This window comes from Macrotis lagotis, chromosome 1 (genome assembly GCF_037893015.1).
Source record: "Macrotis lagotis isolate mMagLag1 chromosome 1, bilby.v1.9.chrom.fasta, whole genome shotgun sequence".
Taxonomy (NCBI): domain Eukaryota; kingdom Metazoa; phylum Chordata; class Mammalia; order Peramelemorphia; family Peramelidae; genus Macrotis; species Macrotis lagotis.
The window spans coordinates 198,876,477-198,894,336 of record NC_133658.1 but is presented as its reverse complement, the minus strand read 5'-3'; the positions used below and the strand labels follow the sequence as shown (position 1 = coordinate 198,894,336).

Here is a 17,860-nt window from a genome sequence, read left to right as displayed (position 1 = left end):
CTTGGGCAAGCCACTTAACCCCATTGCCTTGAAAAATCTAAAAAAGAAAAATCCAACTCAAAAATTTTCTTCTATTAAATTTTTCCTGCATCTGTTAGTAATAGCCATTATTAACTCAAAAAAGATCTTGCTCTACAAAGAAATTTGCTTTGTGTCTCTTTAAGAACGCTAATCCTATAAATTGTTTTCACTAATATTGTAGTTATTTGGGTTTGCATTTTACCCCCTTAGAAAGAATATATACTTAAAGCAAAAGAAGGATTATGTTTTATCTAACAATTATGCACTTTAGGAGCAAAGTACTTTATACACAGTAGAAAATTCCTACTTGTTTGTTAAAATGAGTCAATCCCAAGACATCTATCTATCCATCCAGTTATGGAATTCAAATTACCTCAGAGTTGAACAGAACCTTAAAAGTCAGTGAGTCCAAACCCTTTCAGAATCAGGATCTCATATAAATTAATAATCAGAACTTTTGTTCGAAATCTATGAAAGTAGTCCAGCAGTTTCAAACTTTCACTCCTTCTAGTATTACCGAGATTATCTGTTATGCCTTATTGTTGATGGGGAAGGGAGATGCCACCATAAATATCAGGGTTCTTGGAAATGAAAAACTCATTACTATCCCTGGAAGTATGAAAGCTAAGGATTTTTTTTTCCACAAACCTGCAAAGTTCACATATTAAACTTCTTTCCTGAATAATGATGAGCAAGGATATAATATGCTTTTATTATAGGATTATATTTTTCATTCACCCACTATAATCATTGATTTTAATGAATTTCTTCCTGATATAGTTCTAAGTAGTCACTTTTTTTATTGTCTTCCTCCAAAGATCAACATTATTATGCTAATTAAACATGGAATGTTAGAGTTAACAAGAACTTTAGATCCTATCTGATCTAACACCATCATTTTAAAGGAAAGCCAATGAAAATAACTTTATATCTGTAGAGTGTCCTTTAGTTTCAGAATATATGTATATATATACATACATACATATATATATACATATATATATATATGAATCTCACCTGACTCTTCTAATATCCCTATAACATGATAATAGGAGCTTACCTAAATAGGTTGCTTTATGGTTTCCAAAGGACTTTCATATATTATCCTCTTTTAAAAATAATAATAATAATAATAATAGTCATGCAGTCAGACAAGCATTTTAAGTACCTTCTTTGTGTCTGGGACTCTACTTAGTATTAGAGATACAGAAGATGGGGAGAATTGAGATAATCATTGACACTTTCCTTTAAGAAGGATCCAGAAAAGTGGTGGCTAGGTGGCTCAGTGGATAAAGCACCTGCCCTGGCGTCAGGAATACCTGGGTTCAAATCCGGTCTCAGACACTTAATAATTACCTAGCTGTGTGGCCTTGGGCAAGCCACTTAATCCCATTTGCCCTTGCAAAAAAAAAAAACCCTAAAAAAAAGGATCCAAAAAGACTTCTTGTCTATATTGTTTTATGGTTTACAAAATGATTTTCATAAGTTCATAAAATTTCATTTGTAAGAGACTATATATCCCCCCAAAGGTCCAAATACCCCCCCAAAAAAGAAATACTATCAATTTGTCTTTATGTGGAAATCTCCAATGAAAGAGAAACTCCCACTTCCCAAAGGAACTTGTCCTATTTGGGGATGGCTCCAGTTGTTGGAAAGGTTTTGCTTTCATAGATGTGTCTCTTTTAACCCCTACTACTGAATAGTGCCCAGAACAGAATAAATGTTCTATAAATACTTGCTGAATGGTTGATTTTAATCACCTGTGGCTTTTAGTTCTGCTTTCTGAGATCAAGCATTGCAGATTCCTTCTCTCCATAACAGTCCTTCAAACATTTGAGCCCTGCTTCAGTCCTCCCATCCTTAATCTCTTCTGGGCTAAAAAATACTTGACCCTTTAACTGGTGCTTCTACAGCAGGAGCTCTAAGTTCTTTACCATCATTGTCACCCTCCTCTAGACACTATCCATATTATTAGCATTCCTTTAAGTGTTGGTCTTAATTATAATAATAATAATAATAATAAATAATAATAATAATGCTTTGAGGTTGTAATGAGACTTGACATTTATATGTCACTTTGTAATTTACATTTGACTTTTAGCTATGTTGTATGTAGCATGTGATCATTACAATAACTATGAATTTGATACATTATAAAGTTTGGTTAGAATAACAATAATCTGGGGTGGCTAGGTGGCACAATGGATAAAGCACTGGCCCTGGAGTCCGGAGTACCTGGGTTCAAATCCCATCTCAGACACTTAATAATTACCTAGCTGTGTGGCCTTGAGCAAGGCACTTAACCCCAGTTGCCTTGCAAAAAAAACAAAAACAAAAAAAAGAATAACAATAATCCATTGACTGCAATAATGTTAATGATAGAATATCATGATATTCTATTATTTCATTACATAGAAGAGGAAGATGAGACTCAGAGGAGTTAAATGATTTGTCTAAGACCATGTAAGTGGAACTGATACTATTATTGCTCATTTTGTAAATGAAGAAATTAAGACCCCAAAAGGTGCAGAGAATTGATTGTCTCTCCTTATTCACTAAACCTCAAGTACAGTGCATGTAAATAAAGCCAATAATAAAGTTCCTGCCATGGGGTCTTGGATGTGGAGGTAAAAGGTAGAGTAGAGGTCATGTAGGCCAACCTTCTCATTTTACAGATAAGGAGATTGAGCTCCAGTGAATTTAAATGACTTGACTTAGAAAATATAAGTAGTATCAGAGGTAGTATTTGAATCCAAGTCTTTTGATTCTAAGTTCTCTTTCCAGTTTATCACTTACTATTTCATTTTTTACTTTCTCTCTTGAAATTTTATACTAAAGGCATTGAATTATACCTCATATTAACATTGTAATAATGTATTATACATACATACAAAATAAATAACAATTTTACCTACCTGATCAATGTATTCAAGGCACAATTCCAATTAAATTACTAAAAATTTATTTTACTGAGTTAGAAAAATAATAAAATTCATATGAAAAAGTAAAAGATAATGAACTTCAAAGAAACCAAAAAAGATGTTAAGGAAGTGGATTCAATTCAGATATTAAACTGTATTATGAGGTAAGAGCATTTTTAAGTGTAAAAAAAGGATAATTTCAATTATTTTGAATTAACATTTTCTTGTGTAAATAAAACCTATCGAGCCAAGAATAGAAGGAAAGCAAAAAAACTGTGGATAAAAACTTCCAAAGACTATCTCTCAAATGGGATGTGATTGGATTGGAATGTTATTATGTAGGAAATGATAACCTGATTGATTTAGAAAAACATAGAAAGACTTGGACTTATGAAGGAAGATACAATCCACCTTCAGAGAAACAGGTAATAAGAAGAAATAAACATAGTACAGTCTTACATATATGGGCATGAGTATATATGTGTAGTGTGTATAGATAGATAGATAGATAGATAGATAGATAGATAGATAGATAGATAGATAGATATGCTATATATGTATGCCTATAGATTTCTATGTCTATGTACATATATCCATACTTAATTATGGCCTTCTTTAGGTGATAGGTAGAAAGATGGGGCGGGGGATAAAGTGAATGTGAACAGCAAAAAGCAAAAGAAAACCAACAAGAAAATAAAGAAAACATGGGCAGCTTTCAAAACAATGTGTATAGTATTTATTATATAGGTTTTCTTGAAATGAAAATGTATTGTTTTGCATTGAATCCTCTCATATGATCTGTTGTATACATGGCAATGGTTTGGTTTTTTTTCTTCTCATTTGATATTTGTTTAAAATTTAAAAATTTTCTAGAAGAAAATAAAAATAAATGAGAGGTCTTTTAATAGAGTTCTAACATGTCCCATGAGTTTAAGTCTTAGTTTAATAAAATGTTTGACGAACTGGGATATAGAACAGGAAGATTTGAATAGAGTATAATAATACTAATAAGCATCTTTTTTTCACTAACAATATGAAAAATCAATTTGGTATAGTGGAGAGAGTTCTAGGCTTCAAATCCTGAAGACATGTAATCATTTCCCACCTCTGGCACTTAAATCACTTAACTTGTGCCTCAGAACACTCTTGAGACCATCTTTACTAAATTATAGAAAGTTTATAGATCTATCTGAAAAAGTTTCCCAGAATGAGAAAATCAGATATTTTCAGTATTTGTATATAATAATAATAATAAAAATAATAATAATAATAATAATAAACTCACATTTAAATAGCACTTTCAAGATACAAACCATTTTACCTGTATTATCCCATTTAAATTAATCAAGAAGCATCTATTAAATATTTACCATATGCCATGTATCATGATATTAGGGATAAAAAAAGGAAGGAAAAATAGTCCCTATCCTCAAGAAATTTACATTCTGATAGAGAAAAAAACCTAAGTTAACCAATAAAAATGAGACAAATATAAAGTAGGTGGAAAGTAGCCAAATTGAGGAAGGCACCAGCAGCTGGGGAACTAGCAGGTTCTCCTACAAAAGAGTAGTTGAGTAGATTCTTAAAGAAAACTAGACATTTTAAGAGTAGGAGTTCAGAGGGGACATCATGGAAGACAGGCAATGCAAAGACAGAGAGGGAAGTTAGTGTGTTCATGAGAAATAGCAGGTAGGGAGCAGCTAAGTAAGGCTTTGGATAGAGCACCAGCTCTGGAGTCAAAAGGATCTGAGTGAAAACCTAGCCTCAGACACTTGATACTTAACTGTCTGTGAGACCTTAGTCAAGTCACAAGTCACTTAACTTGATCTCACAGAGAGAGAAACAGAGATGGAGACAGAGAGACAGAGGAGAGAGAGAGAGAGAGAGAGAGAGAGAGAGAGAGAGAGAGAGAGAGAGAGAAATGAAATAGCAGGTAGACCAGCATAGACATAGACTCAGGTACTAGGATAAGTGAGAATATAGATACAAGGAAAAAAGTTCCTGATTCGAAGGAGTTTATATTCTAATGGATCAAGAAAACACATAAAAGGAAGAAGGGGTGGGGATGGGGGTGAAGGTAGGGGTAATGGGGTAATGAAGGCACCTGGAAATAAGGCATTATAGCCAAAAGTCAAAGTCTTATAGTCAAGAATTGCAGCCTGGAGAAGTATAAAGATGAGTCTGGCCTGGCCCTCCTCCTTAAAATGGAAGTTCTGGAAGGAAACAGCCAATCAGAGGGAGAAGCCACAGATGCCTGACTATATGAAATCCAGTGACGAAGGGGGTTTTCATAGTGAAGAGGTTTGTAGGACATTGTAGGACGTAGAGAAGAATAAAGATTGAAAAGATTAGAATAGGGCAGGTGGTGAGCTTTATGTGCCAAATAAAGAATGCTTAGAGGTAATAGAAAGTCTTTGAAATTTGTTGAGTAGAGAGGTGTGTTATCTATTCAAACCTATGCTTAAGGAATTGTTTTGACAGCCATGTGGAAGATGAATGGGAAGAGGGAAGGACTTAAGGAAGAACACAACTGCAAAAGTCCAAGAGAAAGATGAAGACCTGAACTAGAGTTACAGATGTGAATAGAGAGAAATAAACCTACTTGAAAATTATTATAGGGAAAGAAACAAGATTTGCCAACTTATTGGATACTTGTAGTGACTGAGAGGTAGGAGTTGAGGATTATACCAAAGTTGAATATCTGAGTAAATGAAAAGAGAATGGTTCTTTCAAAAGTAATAGAAAAGTTCAGAAGGGTGGGTTTCAGGACAGATGAATCCCATATGGACATTTAATTTGAGATTCTTTGAGGACATCTAGTTTGAAATGTATAACAGAAAGATGATGATGATGATGATGATGATGTTTATCCTTTATTCTCAAAGAAAACCATAATATCAGGGAGATGATGCCATGGCAAACATATGAATTGGATTTGAGTGAGGGGGTACTGTATTAAGTCACCAGCCTCACTTTCTCCTCCAAAATCATCTGGGTCCAGTGGCCAGATATTAATCAGGATGATGGAGAACATCCTTAATGAAAGGTAATTGGGGTTAAGTGACTTGCCCAAGGTCATACAACTAGTAGGTATCAAATGTCTAAGGCTAGATTACAAACTCTGGTCCTCCTGATTCCAAAGCCAATGCTCTATCCTAACTGCCCAATAGGCAGATAAAAATGTGGAGAATGGAATACCATTGATAGAGGAAGATTAAAGGGGATAATTGAACTCATAGGAGTTCAACTAAATGTGGGTATCTAGAAAGAAAAGATGAGAGAACTAAGGACAGAACCTTCAAAGAAACCTACAGTTAGTGAACAAAGATGCAGATCAAGGAAAGGAGCCTTAAAATGAGCAATGAATCAGGTACAGGAACAGGGAAACTGTTGGCCAAGGCAACCATAAATGGGACTCAAAATTCAATAAATCTAGTAGCTTTTTAGTTTATGAATTAAATGAATGTTTGACAAAATATAACCTGAAAGTGATGTTATAAATAACCAAATGGCGCTTAGCAGAAAAAAGGGTCACCATCCCTGATTTGAAAACCAATATATAAAAACGCAAAAATGAAACACCATCGAAGAGAAAAATGTCTTCAACAGGATCAAATTCTACAGAGAGGTTAAAAAAGGATGGAGATTGATAAAAGGGCATTCAGTTTGACAACAATAGTAACTTTTGCATTTGTCAGCATCAGTTGAATAATGACTTTAAAAGGCATATAAAAAGATTTAGAAGAAAACAAAAGGAATTTGAGGCTTTGAGTGTTAAACCTTTTTCAAGAAGTATATCTGAGAAGGAGAGGAAAGATATAGGACCATAAAGGGCTGGCATGAAAGGATCTAATGAAGAATTTTTAATGATAGAGAAGGTTAGATGCATTTATAGGAAGCAAGGAAGGAACAAGAAGATAGGGAAAGATTAAAGATTTAAAAGTGAAGATAATGGTAAAAGCAGTCTGATGGAGAAGGGAAAGAATCAAAAGATTCTATTTAGAAAGGAAGTGACCTTGACATGCAGAAGGACCACCACATGATTAGAGACTTTAGTGGAAGATGAGATAAGTTGAGAATAATATTAGGGGGATGTAAGATGACAAAGGGTACTCTGAACCAATGACGTCATTTTATTTTTTGTGAAGTATGTGTAAGTTCCTCACATGAGAAGATAGGATACATACAAGGAGGCTTGATGAGAAAAGATTAGCTGCTGTGGTGAGTGAGAAAGGAATTTAAAGAGGATTCATAGATTTGTCTAGATGCAGTGATGGCCCAGTTGACATTAGCTAAAATAAATTTATGGTAGATCCCATCAGCATGGTTTCATGATTTCCTGTAGTTCCAGTCTGCAGTGTACAAGTAGAAATGAGGTAGATGGTGGGGAATAATTCAAATGTGGTATTTTGTGAGACTTAATCAGTGAATAGGACATGATAATAAAGCATTGGATGGTAGAGAATAAAATAGAGGTGAATTTGCTCAAGAAGGACTTAGGAGCAGCTAGGTAGCCTAGTGGATAGAGCACCAACCCCTAAATTCAATCTGGAAGAAGAAGGAGGAGGAGGGAGGAGGTGGAGAAGAAAGAAAAGAAAGGAGATTGGGAAGGGAGAAGACTGAAGTTAGTGGAGGAGTTATGGCCTAGAAAAATAGTGAGGAGTACAACTATCTCTGCATATAACTGAGACAGAATGGAGGAATATGTCATAGGAACTGAACACACAGAATAACTTGGATCTTTGGGTATTTGAGAAAACATCAACATATGTGTGAGGCCTCCCATAATGAGAGGTGTTCAAAGGAAAGGTAAACTCTGATCCAGATATTAAACTAATTAATAAAGGAAAGAAAATATCCTAGAAGTGAGTGAATAACAGCTGTAAGAAACTAGATTGAATGATAAATTTGGTTTTCATGAACCTTAAAAGATGAAAAGCTTCTGAGTGATGGCAATAGAATTCTGGAACATAGTTTTTTGATTCCCTCTCTTTTACTAATGAATGGAGTTATAAGTGAGATCTAAAAAGGAAAGCCAGAGATTGATTCAGTGTCTTTACAGGTCTTGTGGAGTAATAAATAATGGAAGGAGCCAAAAGGGAAGTGGTATAAAATGAAAGAAAAATGGTAATTATGGAATAAGTATTCTAGAGGGCACAGTGTAAGGTCAAGAATATGTAGAGTTGGATTTTGAAGAGATAAGATGTGAATGGAAATGAGGGAGCAGACAACTGAAGTAAAGAACTGAAGTTTGTTCTGGGAGTGAGACAGGGCTGTAGTGTTACAAAGATAGGAAGAGTAAGAGTGGTGGAAATATGTAAATTATCAGACAAATGAGTCTAGGTAGTTTAAATGCAAGTGAACTTCTAGATTTTGGTCCTACCCACAATTGGCCAACCTGAAGAGGAACTTTGTAATTGGAAGAATTTAGAAGCCCTACTTATGCTAGTCATGAGCAGGAGATAGTGTGTTTCTGGCTGAAATTGCTCTGTCCTAGGGTCTAGTTAAGGACAAATGTGGGATTTTATGATCCATGGAGTTTTAAGACCTTCATAACAATCTGTTCATAGTTGCCATTTTCCCTATTTTATAGATTATTATTAACTGAACTATATTAACTGAAAACACTTAAAATAAGGAATCCTAAATTTCTCCATTAAACAAAAAATTTGGAATGGCTTTTCCCAGAGATGCCTATTTTTCCTATATTCACAGTACACACAGTATTAACATGATTACTTGGGACTGATGCTTTAAAAAATCCAGGAAATGTAATACTGTTTTTCCCAAAATAAAACCTCACCTTTTACTTGATATTTTTGACTTTAAAAAATGTGATGTGACCATATAGTCAACCTTATCAAGGCCTGCCTGATGCTCATTCAAAATTAATGAACCTACATAAGATGAAATATATACCTAGAGCTACAGGCAGTTTAGAAAAAATTTGGCTATAGGAAAAGCAAACAAACAAATAAATACAACACTGTTGTTAAACCTATTCCCATTTTTATCTTGCTATCTTAATTTATGAAATGTAGAATTTTTCTTTGTTCCAACAATAAGTTATTAGTATACTTTATTATGAAAATTAAGGTATATAGCCATTAGCTCAGCACAAGTCCCAGACTCGACTGATCAGTTAGTTTATACTTAATATATGGTTAACATATATTTCAACTTTATTCTTTTTAAATTTCCTTTAGGATGGGAAGAGCATAATGCTAAGATGTGTTAGCTCTTCCTTTATGTCTAGAGTTTTAAATCATAAATGACCACGCAAGCTTATGTCTTCAAAATAAAGTTGAAATTCTTAAAAGAAAAAAAAAGCCAGAAAAAAGCCCCTCTATATAATAAGATTCATTTGTGTTGTGTATTTGTGCTATGTCCCAGGTGCCTCAAGATGAATGGGGAGGGTACCCCACTGGTGGTAAAGATGAGGAGATACCCTGCAGGAGGATGAGGAGTGGGAGTTATATTAAAGCCATGGGAGATGAGGAGAGCGGAGAATCTGACTCTAGTCCCAAAACATCACCAAAAGTAGCAGTTCGACCAGAGGCGTTGTTAAAGTCCATTGGACAGAGACCGCTTGGAGATCACCAAACGTAAGGCTTGCTAATTCTTCTTCCTTTTTTCTAATACAGCTCACCATTTTCATAGGATTCCTTTCTGATGAAAATTTGTCCACCTTTCCTCAGCTATCATCATTTCCATAAAATATAACTGAAATGAGTATGTAACATATCATGTAAAACTTTCTTACTGAAAATAAATGATCATTTTTTGCTCTTATCTTATTATAACCTCATTAAAATGACATCTTACTTAGCAATTTCAATGTCAATTTTTTTCTAAAAACACTTGTCTAATCAAATTCATATAGTGTTTTCATTATGAAAAGGTATTAAAAATTCAAATTACAGGTAGATTGATTTTTTCTTACCGCAGAAATTTAATTTTTTACATCCTTCAACAATATAAATGGATCTTTCCAGGTATTTGATTTATGCTTTCTGATGAGATAATGTTAACACTTTTTTTGCCACAACAAAAGCCTGCTGAATTGGTGACAATTTATCTATTTTCCAAAATTTTCCAAAACTAAAAGTACCAGAGGTTTTACTTGAAAAATTTTGTATATGAAGTACAAATATTACAAATTTGAACAAGGCTTTGTGGTATATTTGTCATGATTGAGTCCTTTCAAGATTCAGGGAGGAAAAATGAACCTTGTTAACAATGAAGTTAGTCAAGCATTATTGCTACTTGTTGTTTAGTGATTTTTCAGTTCTGTCCAATTCTTCACTACCCATTTGGGATTTTCTTGGTAAAGAAACTAAAATGGTTTTCCATTTCCTTCTCCAGCTCATTTTACAAATGAGGATATTGAAGCAAACAGGATAGAGTGACCTGCCCAGGGTAATCTAGAGTCTGAGGTCGAATTCAAACTCTACAAGCCCAGTATTGCATTCAGTGAATCACCTATCTGTGCCAGTAAACATTATTACTCAGTATTTATTCTCATTGGATACCTATAAGAATCAATATAAGTGTTTTCATCATCTTCCTCATCGTAGCAATGACATTTCTATATCCTCAGACACAATTGAAAGTGCTTTACTAAGACAGTGAAATTCAAAATTATCAGTAGGGGGAAGAAGGATGTTTTCCACAAACTTTTAGAGAGCTATTGATTTATTTTTTAATCTATTAATCAAGACAATTTTTAAATTTTCTAAGTGTTTTATATGTACTTTACAGTTTATGAAGAGCAAACTTAGATTCCTAACCTTAAGAAGGCTTTCCTGGTACAGCTAGATGGCACAGTGGACCCTGAAGTCAGGAGGACCTGAGTTCAAATGCAAGCTCAGACACTTAATACTTACTTATCTGTGTGACCTTGAGCAACTCACTTAACCCCATTATCTTGCCAAAAAAAAAAAGTCTTTCCTGACATGAAAGCTAAATGTTCCTCTTTACAATTTTCATCCATTATTTCTACTTCTTATCACTAGGATGAGGTCAAACACGTCTGATCTTCAAAATAACGATTCTTTAAATATTTGAAGACAATTATATAACCAATTACACACTTTTATTCAAGTTAAATGTTTCTAATTCTTTTAAGTGATCCTCATATAACATGATCTTGAGGCCATCATGGCCACACTAATTTGGACATTTTTCCAATTCACTATGGGTTGCAAAACATTTCTTTCATAAGAAGTCTATAAAATGCAAAATCAAAGATGCTCTAAGTCAGAAGGGACTGAGGAAACTATCTCCTTCACTACATACTTAACCAAACATTCCTCCACTTCATTTCATATCTAAAGAAGCTAAGACCAAGAAAGGTGGAGTGATTTTTTTAGAGAGTAAATATCATATCTAAAACCTAAACCCAGATCTTTTTACACTAAATCCAAAACTCTTTCTAGTACACAATACTAGTACTTCTATGAACTTGAACTGTCTATGAATTGACAGTGATTAAAAGTCATCAATAGCATTATACATATATCTACCCAAATATATTTTACATTGCAGGATTTTCTAAAGAGTAGAGGGCAGCTAGGTGGCATAGTGGATAAAGCACCTGCCTTGGAGTCAGGAGTACCTGGGTTCAAATCTGGTCTCAGACACGTAATAATTACCTAGCTGTGTGACCTTGGGCAAGCCACTTAACCCCATTTCCCCATTTGCCTTGCCAAAACCTAAAAAAAAAGAGTAGAGTATACAGTTGCTCACACAAAGTAAGACATTATGTATATAAAAAAGATAAGATTCCAGTTCTACTCTAAAGTCACTAATAATTTAGTGAATAGCAAATAGTCTTTGTAATTACACACATACACGCACACAATGATTCAAGAATAAGTCACATTAAGTTCCAATGAGAGATCTAGATAGTATAATGAGAAATTTGAGGAAGAGAGTACAGCTTTCACCTGAGGTGAATGACCAAGAAAGGCTTCACTGTGATATCTCATCTGGGCTTTGAAAAAGAGGAAGAACTTCAACAGACAATGAGATAAGAGTGAAGAGGGAAGATGAAAGAGATACAGTGGAGAAAGAAACAGTAGGACTTGCCAAAGGAATGGAAGGGAGGAAAGAGTCAAAGATACATTTGATGGCTTAAATATGGGTAATGGAGGATGGGTGGTACCATTAGGAGAAATGGAAGAATTTGGAGAAAGGTCAGGTATGGGGGAGGGGAGGTAATGTTTCATTTTGAACATGTTAATAATGAGAAGCTGGAGGGACATATAAGTGAAGATGTGCAGTCAATAGAAATACAGGACTAAAGTTTGGAGATGAGATATAAATTTAGATGTAATCTTGCTAGAAATGATAGTAAAGCAATAAATATGTTTATGAGATTAATAATCAGTCATTTTACTATATTCTGAGGGAATGGGCATCAGAACAAAAAAAATTGGGGTGAGAAAAAATTATCAATGGAAAAATGTCAAAAATTGAACAGATCTAAAAATGGGAAAGGAAAATTAAAGCTCTATGCATCTAGAGAATATCATCAAGCTGGGGTAGAGTGAGAGCTAAAGAAATTTAGCTAAAAAAGAGACTGAAAGGCAGCTAGGTAATCCAGTGAATAGAGCACCAGCCCTGAAGTCAGGAGGACTGGAATTCAAATCTGACTTCAGACACTTAATAATTACCTGTGTAACAATGGGCACTTAAACCCATTGCCTTGCAAAAGTAAAAAATTAATAAATAAAAAAGAAAGAGAGATTGAAAAATTCCCCAAACTCTTAAATTTCATAATCTGGACTATATTAGATTCACTAGTCACCTTCAACATTAGTCTCCATTCCCCACCACCTAAGTACCATGATGTGGTTAAATCATTATAAATCTGGGTTTGTAAGATTTAGGATTTAAAAGAACCTAAGCAAATAGCTGTCCAGTTTCCTAAATTTCACAGTTGAGGACCTGAGGTTTAGAATGTTGGAGTAACTTGCCTAAAAGTGGAGATTAAGTTTAGCTTTTCTACTTCCCAAGAATAATTTTCTTGAGCTCACCCCTTTTTTCTTCTTTTCGAAAAGAGTATCTCACAATTTTTATAGTGAATAATTTCTTCTTCTGTAGTGAATAATTCTTCATAGCTCAATGATGAAAAGTGTATAAGCATTTTCTAGATATGGCAACTAAGGCTCAGTGGGATGAGTGATGTGTCTAAAATCATTCACCTAGTAAGCGTTAAAGTTCCTATTAAAATTCAGGTCTACAGATGTGAAGTAAAAAATGCCTTTCCACTATACCTCTCCAGACACAATGAACAATTAAAACTTAGTGCATGATTAATAGAACCTAGTCTAGGATGTTGGCAGAAAAAGTAAAGGAAGGGCATGTTATAGGAGACGTAAAGAGAATTATAACTATACAACTTGAAGAGAAGAGAATGGTATTATTGTGAACCAGATCCAAAGGTGTAAGGTAGCTACTACTGCTTGCCCTTTTCAACCCTATAAAACTACTAATAGTAATTGTTATTCATACTCCCAGATATTCTCAGCTGCTCTGAGACAAGAAGGTATAGGAATCATTTTAAGTAAGTTAATTTTCTATTTTACATATAAATTAAACCTGAATTTTGGAGCTGGCTTTGTATTACACTTAAAAGACTTTTAGAAAAAAACTTGAAAGTTCCAAAATTCTATTTAAGACAGAATTTTGAATAATCTGATATAACAATGTACTGAATGTTTATTCAGTTTTATACCATGAAACTCTAGCAACAGGAGATGAGTTACAAAATTTTTTAAAATGATTAATTTAATAAATGATTAAAAACTTAATAAATGATTAAAAAAAAGACCCACAAGATTTTTTTAATGCTCCCCTAAAGGCTTTATTCTACACCTGATATACACAAACAAGTAGTATTAGCATTGATGGTATTTAAACATGCAAATCAAGTGGCAAAATAAACCTAGTAATCATATTTTTGTTTTAATTTGATAGGTATGGGTTCATCTTATCAGTGGATTCTCATTTTGTCTCATCAAGCCAGTGAGAGCTGATATGAAGCCTACTTCCTTATGCAATGCCCGAATAGTCAGCATTGGCAATTCTTTCAAAATATGCCTAACTAAAGCCCTAGAAAGCAGTATTTTTAATTGACTATTATCCATCTTTTTTGGGGGGAAGAATGTAATATGAGGCTTGCTGTGAAAGAAATATTTAGATTCAGACAGAAGTCCTGTTTCAAGTTTATTTCTTGGAAAAATGCCACAACTGATTCTGCAAAACACCATCTTGTCTTCCTGTTGCTGAAATGTGGGAGGGGAGAGAAACTCAGCATTTTTATTATTAATTATAATAAGATGCCTAATTAGACTTCTACATAATCACTGCTTAAATCATTTTGTGGAATCAAATACTGTAATTGAAATTTCTTAAGTAAACTATATTGTTCTTGCTAATGCACCTTCCCTATAGTTGGTTCTGAATAAATAGTGATCATTGCTCATGAATCTAGACTGGAGAGGACATCATAGGCTATCTAGTCCAACTCTTTAATGAAAGATTGTCATGACCCACCAGTTGAAGACTACACATTATCAGTTAGAGACTAGATTGAACCTCCACAAATATAAAGTTCTGGAGAACTACTCAAAATGAGTTAAAAAGTAAAACACTTGGAAGAAGTAAAAAAAAGCAAGGCAATTAAGAATCTGGGTGCTTGAAGGGACCTCAGAGTTCATCTAACCTGACCTATGTCCTAAAGAGTTAAGAAGGTAAGAAAAGTATGTACATTGAAGAGTGGCTATATGACAGTTGGATTGGAAAAATACTCTTTCTTTTTTTAAAAAAATAAGTTTTATTGGCATCTTTTGATTTTGACAGTCATTTCTTTTTTGTTGCTGGTTTTTTTTTTGCAAGGCAATGGGGTTAAGTGATTTGCCCAAGGTTACACATTCATTAAGTGTCTTGAGTCATATTTGAACTCAGGTCCTCCTGACTCCAGGGCCAGTGTTCTATCCATTGCACCACTTAGTTGCCCTGAAAAATGCTCTTTCATTGAATTTGAAAGGCTAGGAAGTATTAGAATTAACTTCTAATTTTTTTTTTGCTTGTTTGTTCTCTGTGTAACAATGCTTCTTTTCACATAGTATGTAACATGATTGTTGGATGAATGAGTAAATGAATGAATGAATGAATTGTTAACTCTGTTAAGTACAAAAGACATTAAGATTTTTAAAAATTAGTTTTATTGATCGTTTTTGTTTTTACATCACCTAAATTTCCTCCTCTGTTGCTCCTCCCCCTCCTAGAAAGTCATCCCACTTAACAAAAATTTCGTTTTTTAAAAAGAATAAGAGAAAACAAAATTCAGCAAAACTTATCAATATACCAAAAAAAAATTTGCTTATCTATGCAATATTTCCTTACCCGTGACACACATGCCCCATTTTTTCAAAGAAACAGAGAAAGGTATCTTCTCAGATGTGTTCTTTGGAACCAAGCTTATTTTTTGTAAATTTTCAACTTCATTTTTTATTGTTTTGTCTTTGTTCTTTCCTTTTACATTGCTTATAAACATTTTGTATCAGTTCATGTAAAAACTTTCCATGCTTAAATGCATAACACAATGACTCTAGATTTACTGTCTGTTTTCTAGTTCTAAAGAGTCTAACTAAGATGAATCCACTTTCATCATAGTGTGGTAACAGACACCATTTTACTCTTCTTCAAGGAACATAGTAGCCCACCTTAGCATGCAGTTATGGACATGTTTTGTCATGTGAATTTCTGTAATAATTTTATAGAATTCTAGTACATCATTTCTCCTTACCATTCTGCTCTCTTGGAGCCTCCTTAACCATGATAAGCTTGGGATAAGTATACAACTTGAGTATATCCATACAGATATTGCTATGTATCTTTAAATGTTAATGTTACTGAGGGAACCACCATTTTTATCTCAAAAAGAAAAGAAAAAATAGGAAATCATGCAGGAAATAGGCATTCGCTGTTGAGAAGCACACATTCACTTGATGATGGTTGTCATTCGTTCTTAATGAAGACATGACATCAGGTAGGTGATGCTAAGAAAAGCAAGAGAATTGGATTGGGGGTGGGGGTGGGAGGGGGAAGAAAAGGAGGAGCAAGTACTGTGCTATGTCACCAGTCTCACTTTTTCCATTGGAGTCATCTGAATCCAGTGGTCTGATATGGATCAGGATGACTGGAGATGGCCCTGGACGTGAGGCAATCAGGGTTAAGTGACTTGCCCAAGGTCACACAGCTAGTAAGTGGCAAGTGGCTGAGTCCAGATTTGAACTCATGTCCTCCTGATTCCAGGGCTAGTGTTTTAACCATTGCTGCCCTCATCAATTTAGTGGCCAATTAATAATCAGCAATCATTTCTTAAATGCGTGCTATGTATCAGGCACTGTCCTAAACATTAGAGTTACAAATACAGTCAAAAAAGAAAGATTTGTACTAAAGGAGTTGATTAATCAATCAATTAATTAACTGGCAATCAACCAATAAACATTTATCAAGAACCTACTATATGCCAGTCACTGTGTTAAGCACACATAAAAGGGGAACTAAGGGTAGGGCAACTAGATGACCCAATGGATAAAGTGCCATGCCTAAAGTCAGAAAGACCCCACATCAAAAAAGAGTGGCAAAATCAGCAAAGTCCAAAGAATGTAAGAAAAAGAGAGAGAACTCCTCTGGGTTATTCCCCAAATGACAGCTGCCAGGAAGTATTTAGTAAGGGGAGAAAGGAAGCTGAAGCATAATGGTTTAGTCCAGAAAATAAATAATGCTTGGCCTGGGCCCTTCTTCAAAATGGAATTTTAGGGAAGAACTCATCATTGAGAGAAGTTATCCATTAAGAGAAGATAAAAGTAGTATTATAGCACAAAATAAGAAAGAATAACTTGAAATAATCTTTGTGAGAAATTCACATTCTATCTTATACTTTTCAAATACATGTCATATCCCCAGCCTCACATACCCTAAGAAAATGCAAGTCTTGAATGTCTTAAAGACAAAAAATATTTCATGTCTGTCTCATCCAATGCTTAGCAAAGGTTCTTGTATACAGTTGGTGTTTAACAAACGTATGGTGAATATAATTTAATAAGCTTTTGTTATATACTTAATGTGTACAATGCTTTTGAATAAATTTTAAAAAGTTCCTGCTATATTCTAATTCTCTAGGGAAGGAAACAAAAAGCATCTATTAAGGAACTCATATGTGTTTTACAAAAATTGTTTCATTTCATACTTGTTGATCACAACAACCCTAGGAAGCAGGTACTATTATTATGCCTATTTTACAGCTGAGGAAACTGAGACAGGCAATAGTTAATTTACTCATGCAGGGTCACAAAGGCAGTATATATCTGAGGCCTGATTTAAAATCAGGTCTTCTTGACTATAAGCCCCCATGCTCTATCCACTAAACCTGCTAAGATAAGGGTTTTTCACTTTCTTTTTATCATGAATTTCTTTTGACATTCTATTGAAATCTTTGAATCCCTTCTCAAAATAATATCTTAAAGCATAAAATAAAATACATAGTCTTAAACTGGAAAATCAATTATATTGAAATGTGTTTATCAAAATATTTTTAAAATAAGTTCATGGACCACATGATGCTATTATTATCACTAAAATAATACTTATTTGAATTCATATAACACTGAAATGAATAAATAAGTGTATTAATTTAATAAAATCAATCTTATATTGCTTCAATAAGATAAAAGACTTGATTACAGCAATATCACATGGGAGAATTTATATATATGAGGAAAGATTCTATTATTATTTTCATGGTATTTCAATGTATTAATAATATTTATTACATTAATACTAGGATTTAATAGATGGATAACAACCATTCTCCAGAAATCAAGAATAATTTAAGTTCACTG

The 17,860-nt window shown here is 33.9% G+C and overlaps 1 protein-coding gene across 1 annotated transcript in view; it reads left to right on the top strand.

Moving 5' to 3' along the window:
- Positions 1–17,860, top strand: part of DLGAP2 (DLG associated protein 2) — a 213,473-nt gene that overhangs the window by 23,370 nt on the left and 172,243 nt on the right. Inside the window, exon 2 of the mRNA XM_074226339.1 lies at positions 9,336–9,547. Within this exon, the coding sequence (XP_074082440.1) occupies positions 9,336–9,547 (212 nt within the window). The remainder of the gene's footprint in view (positions 1–9,335; positions 9,548–17,860) is intronic.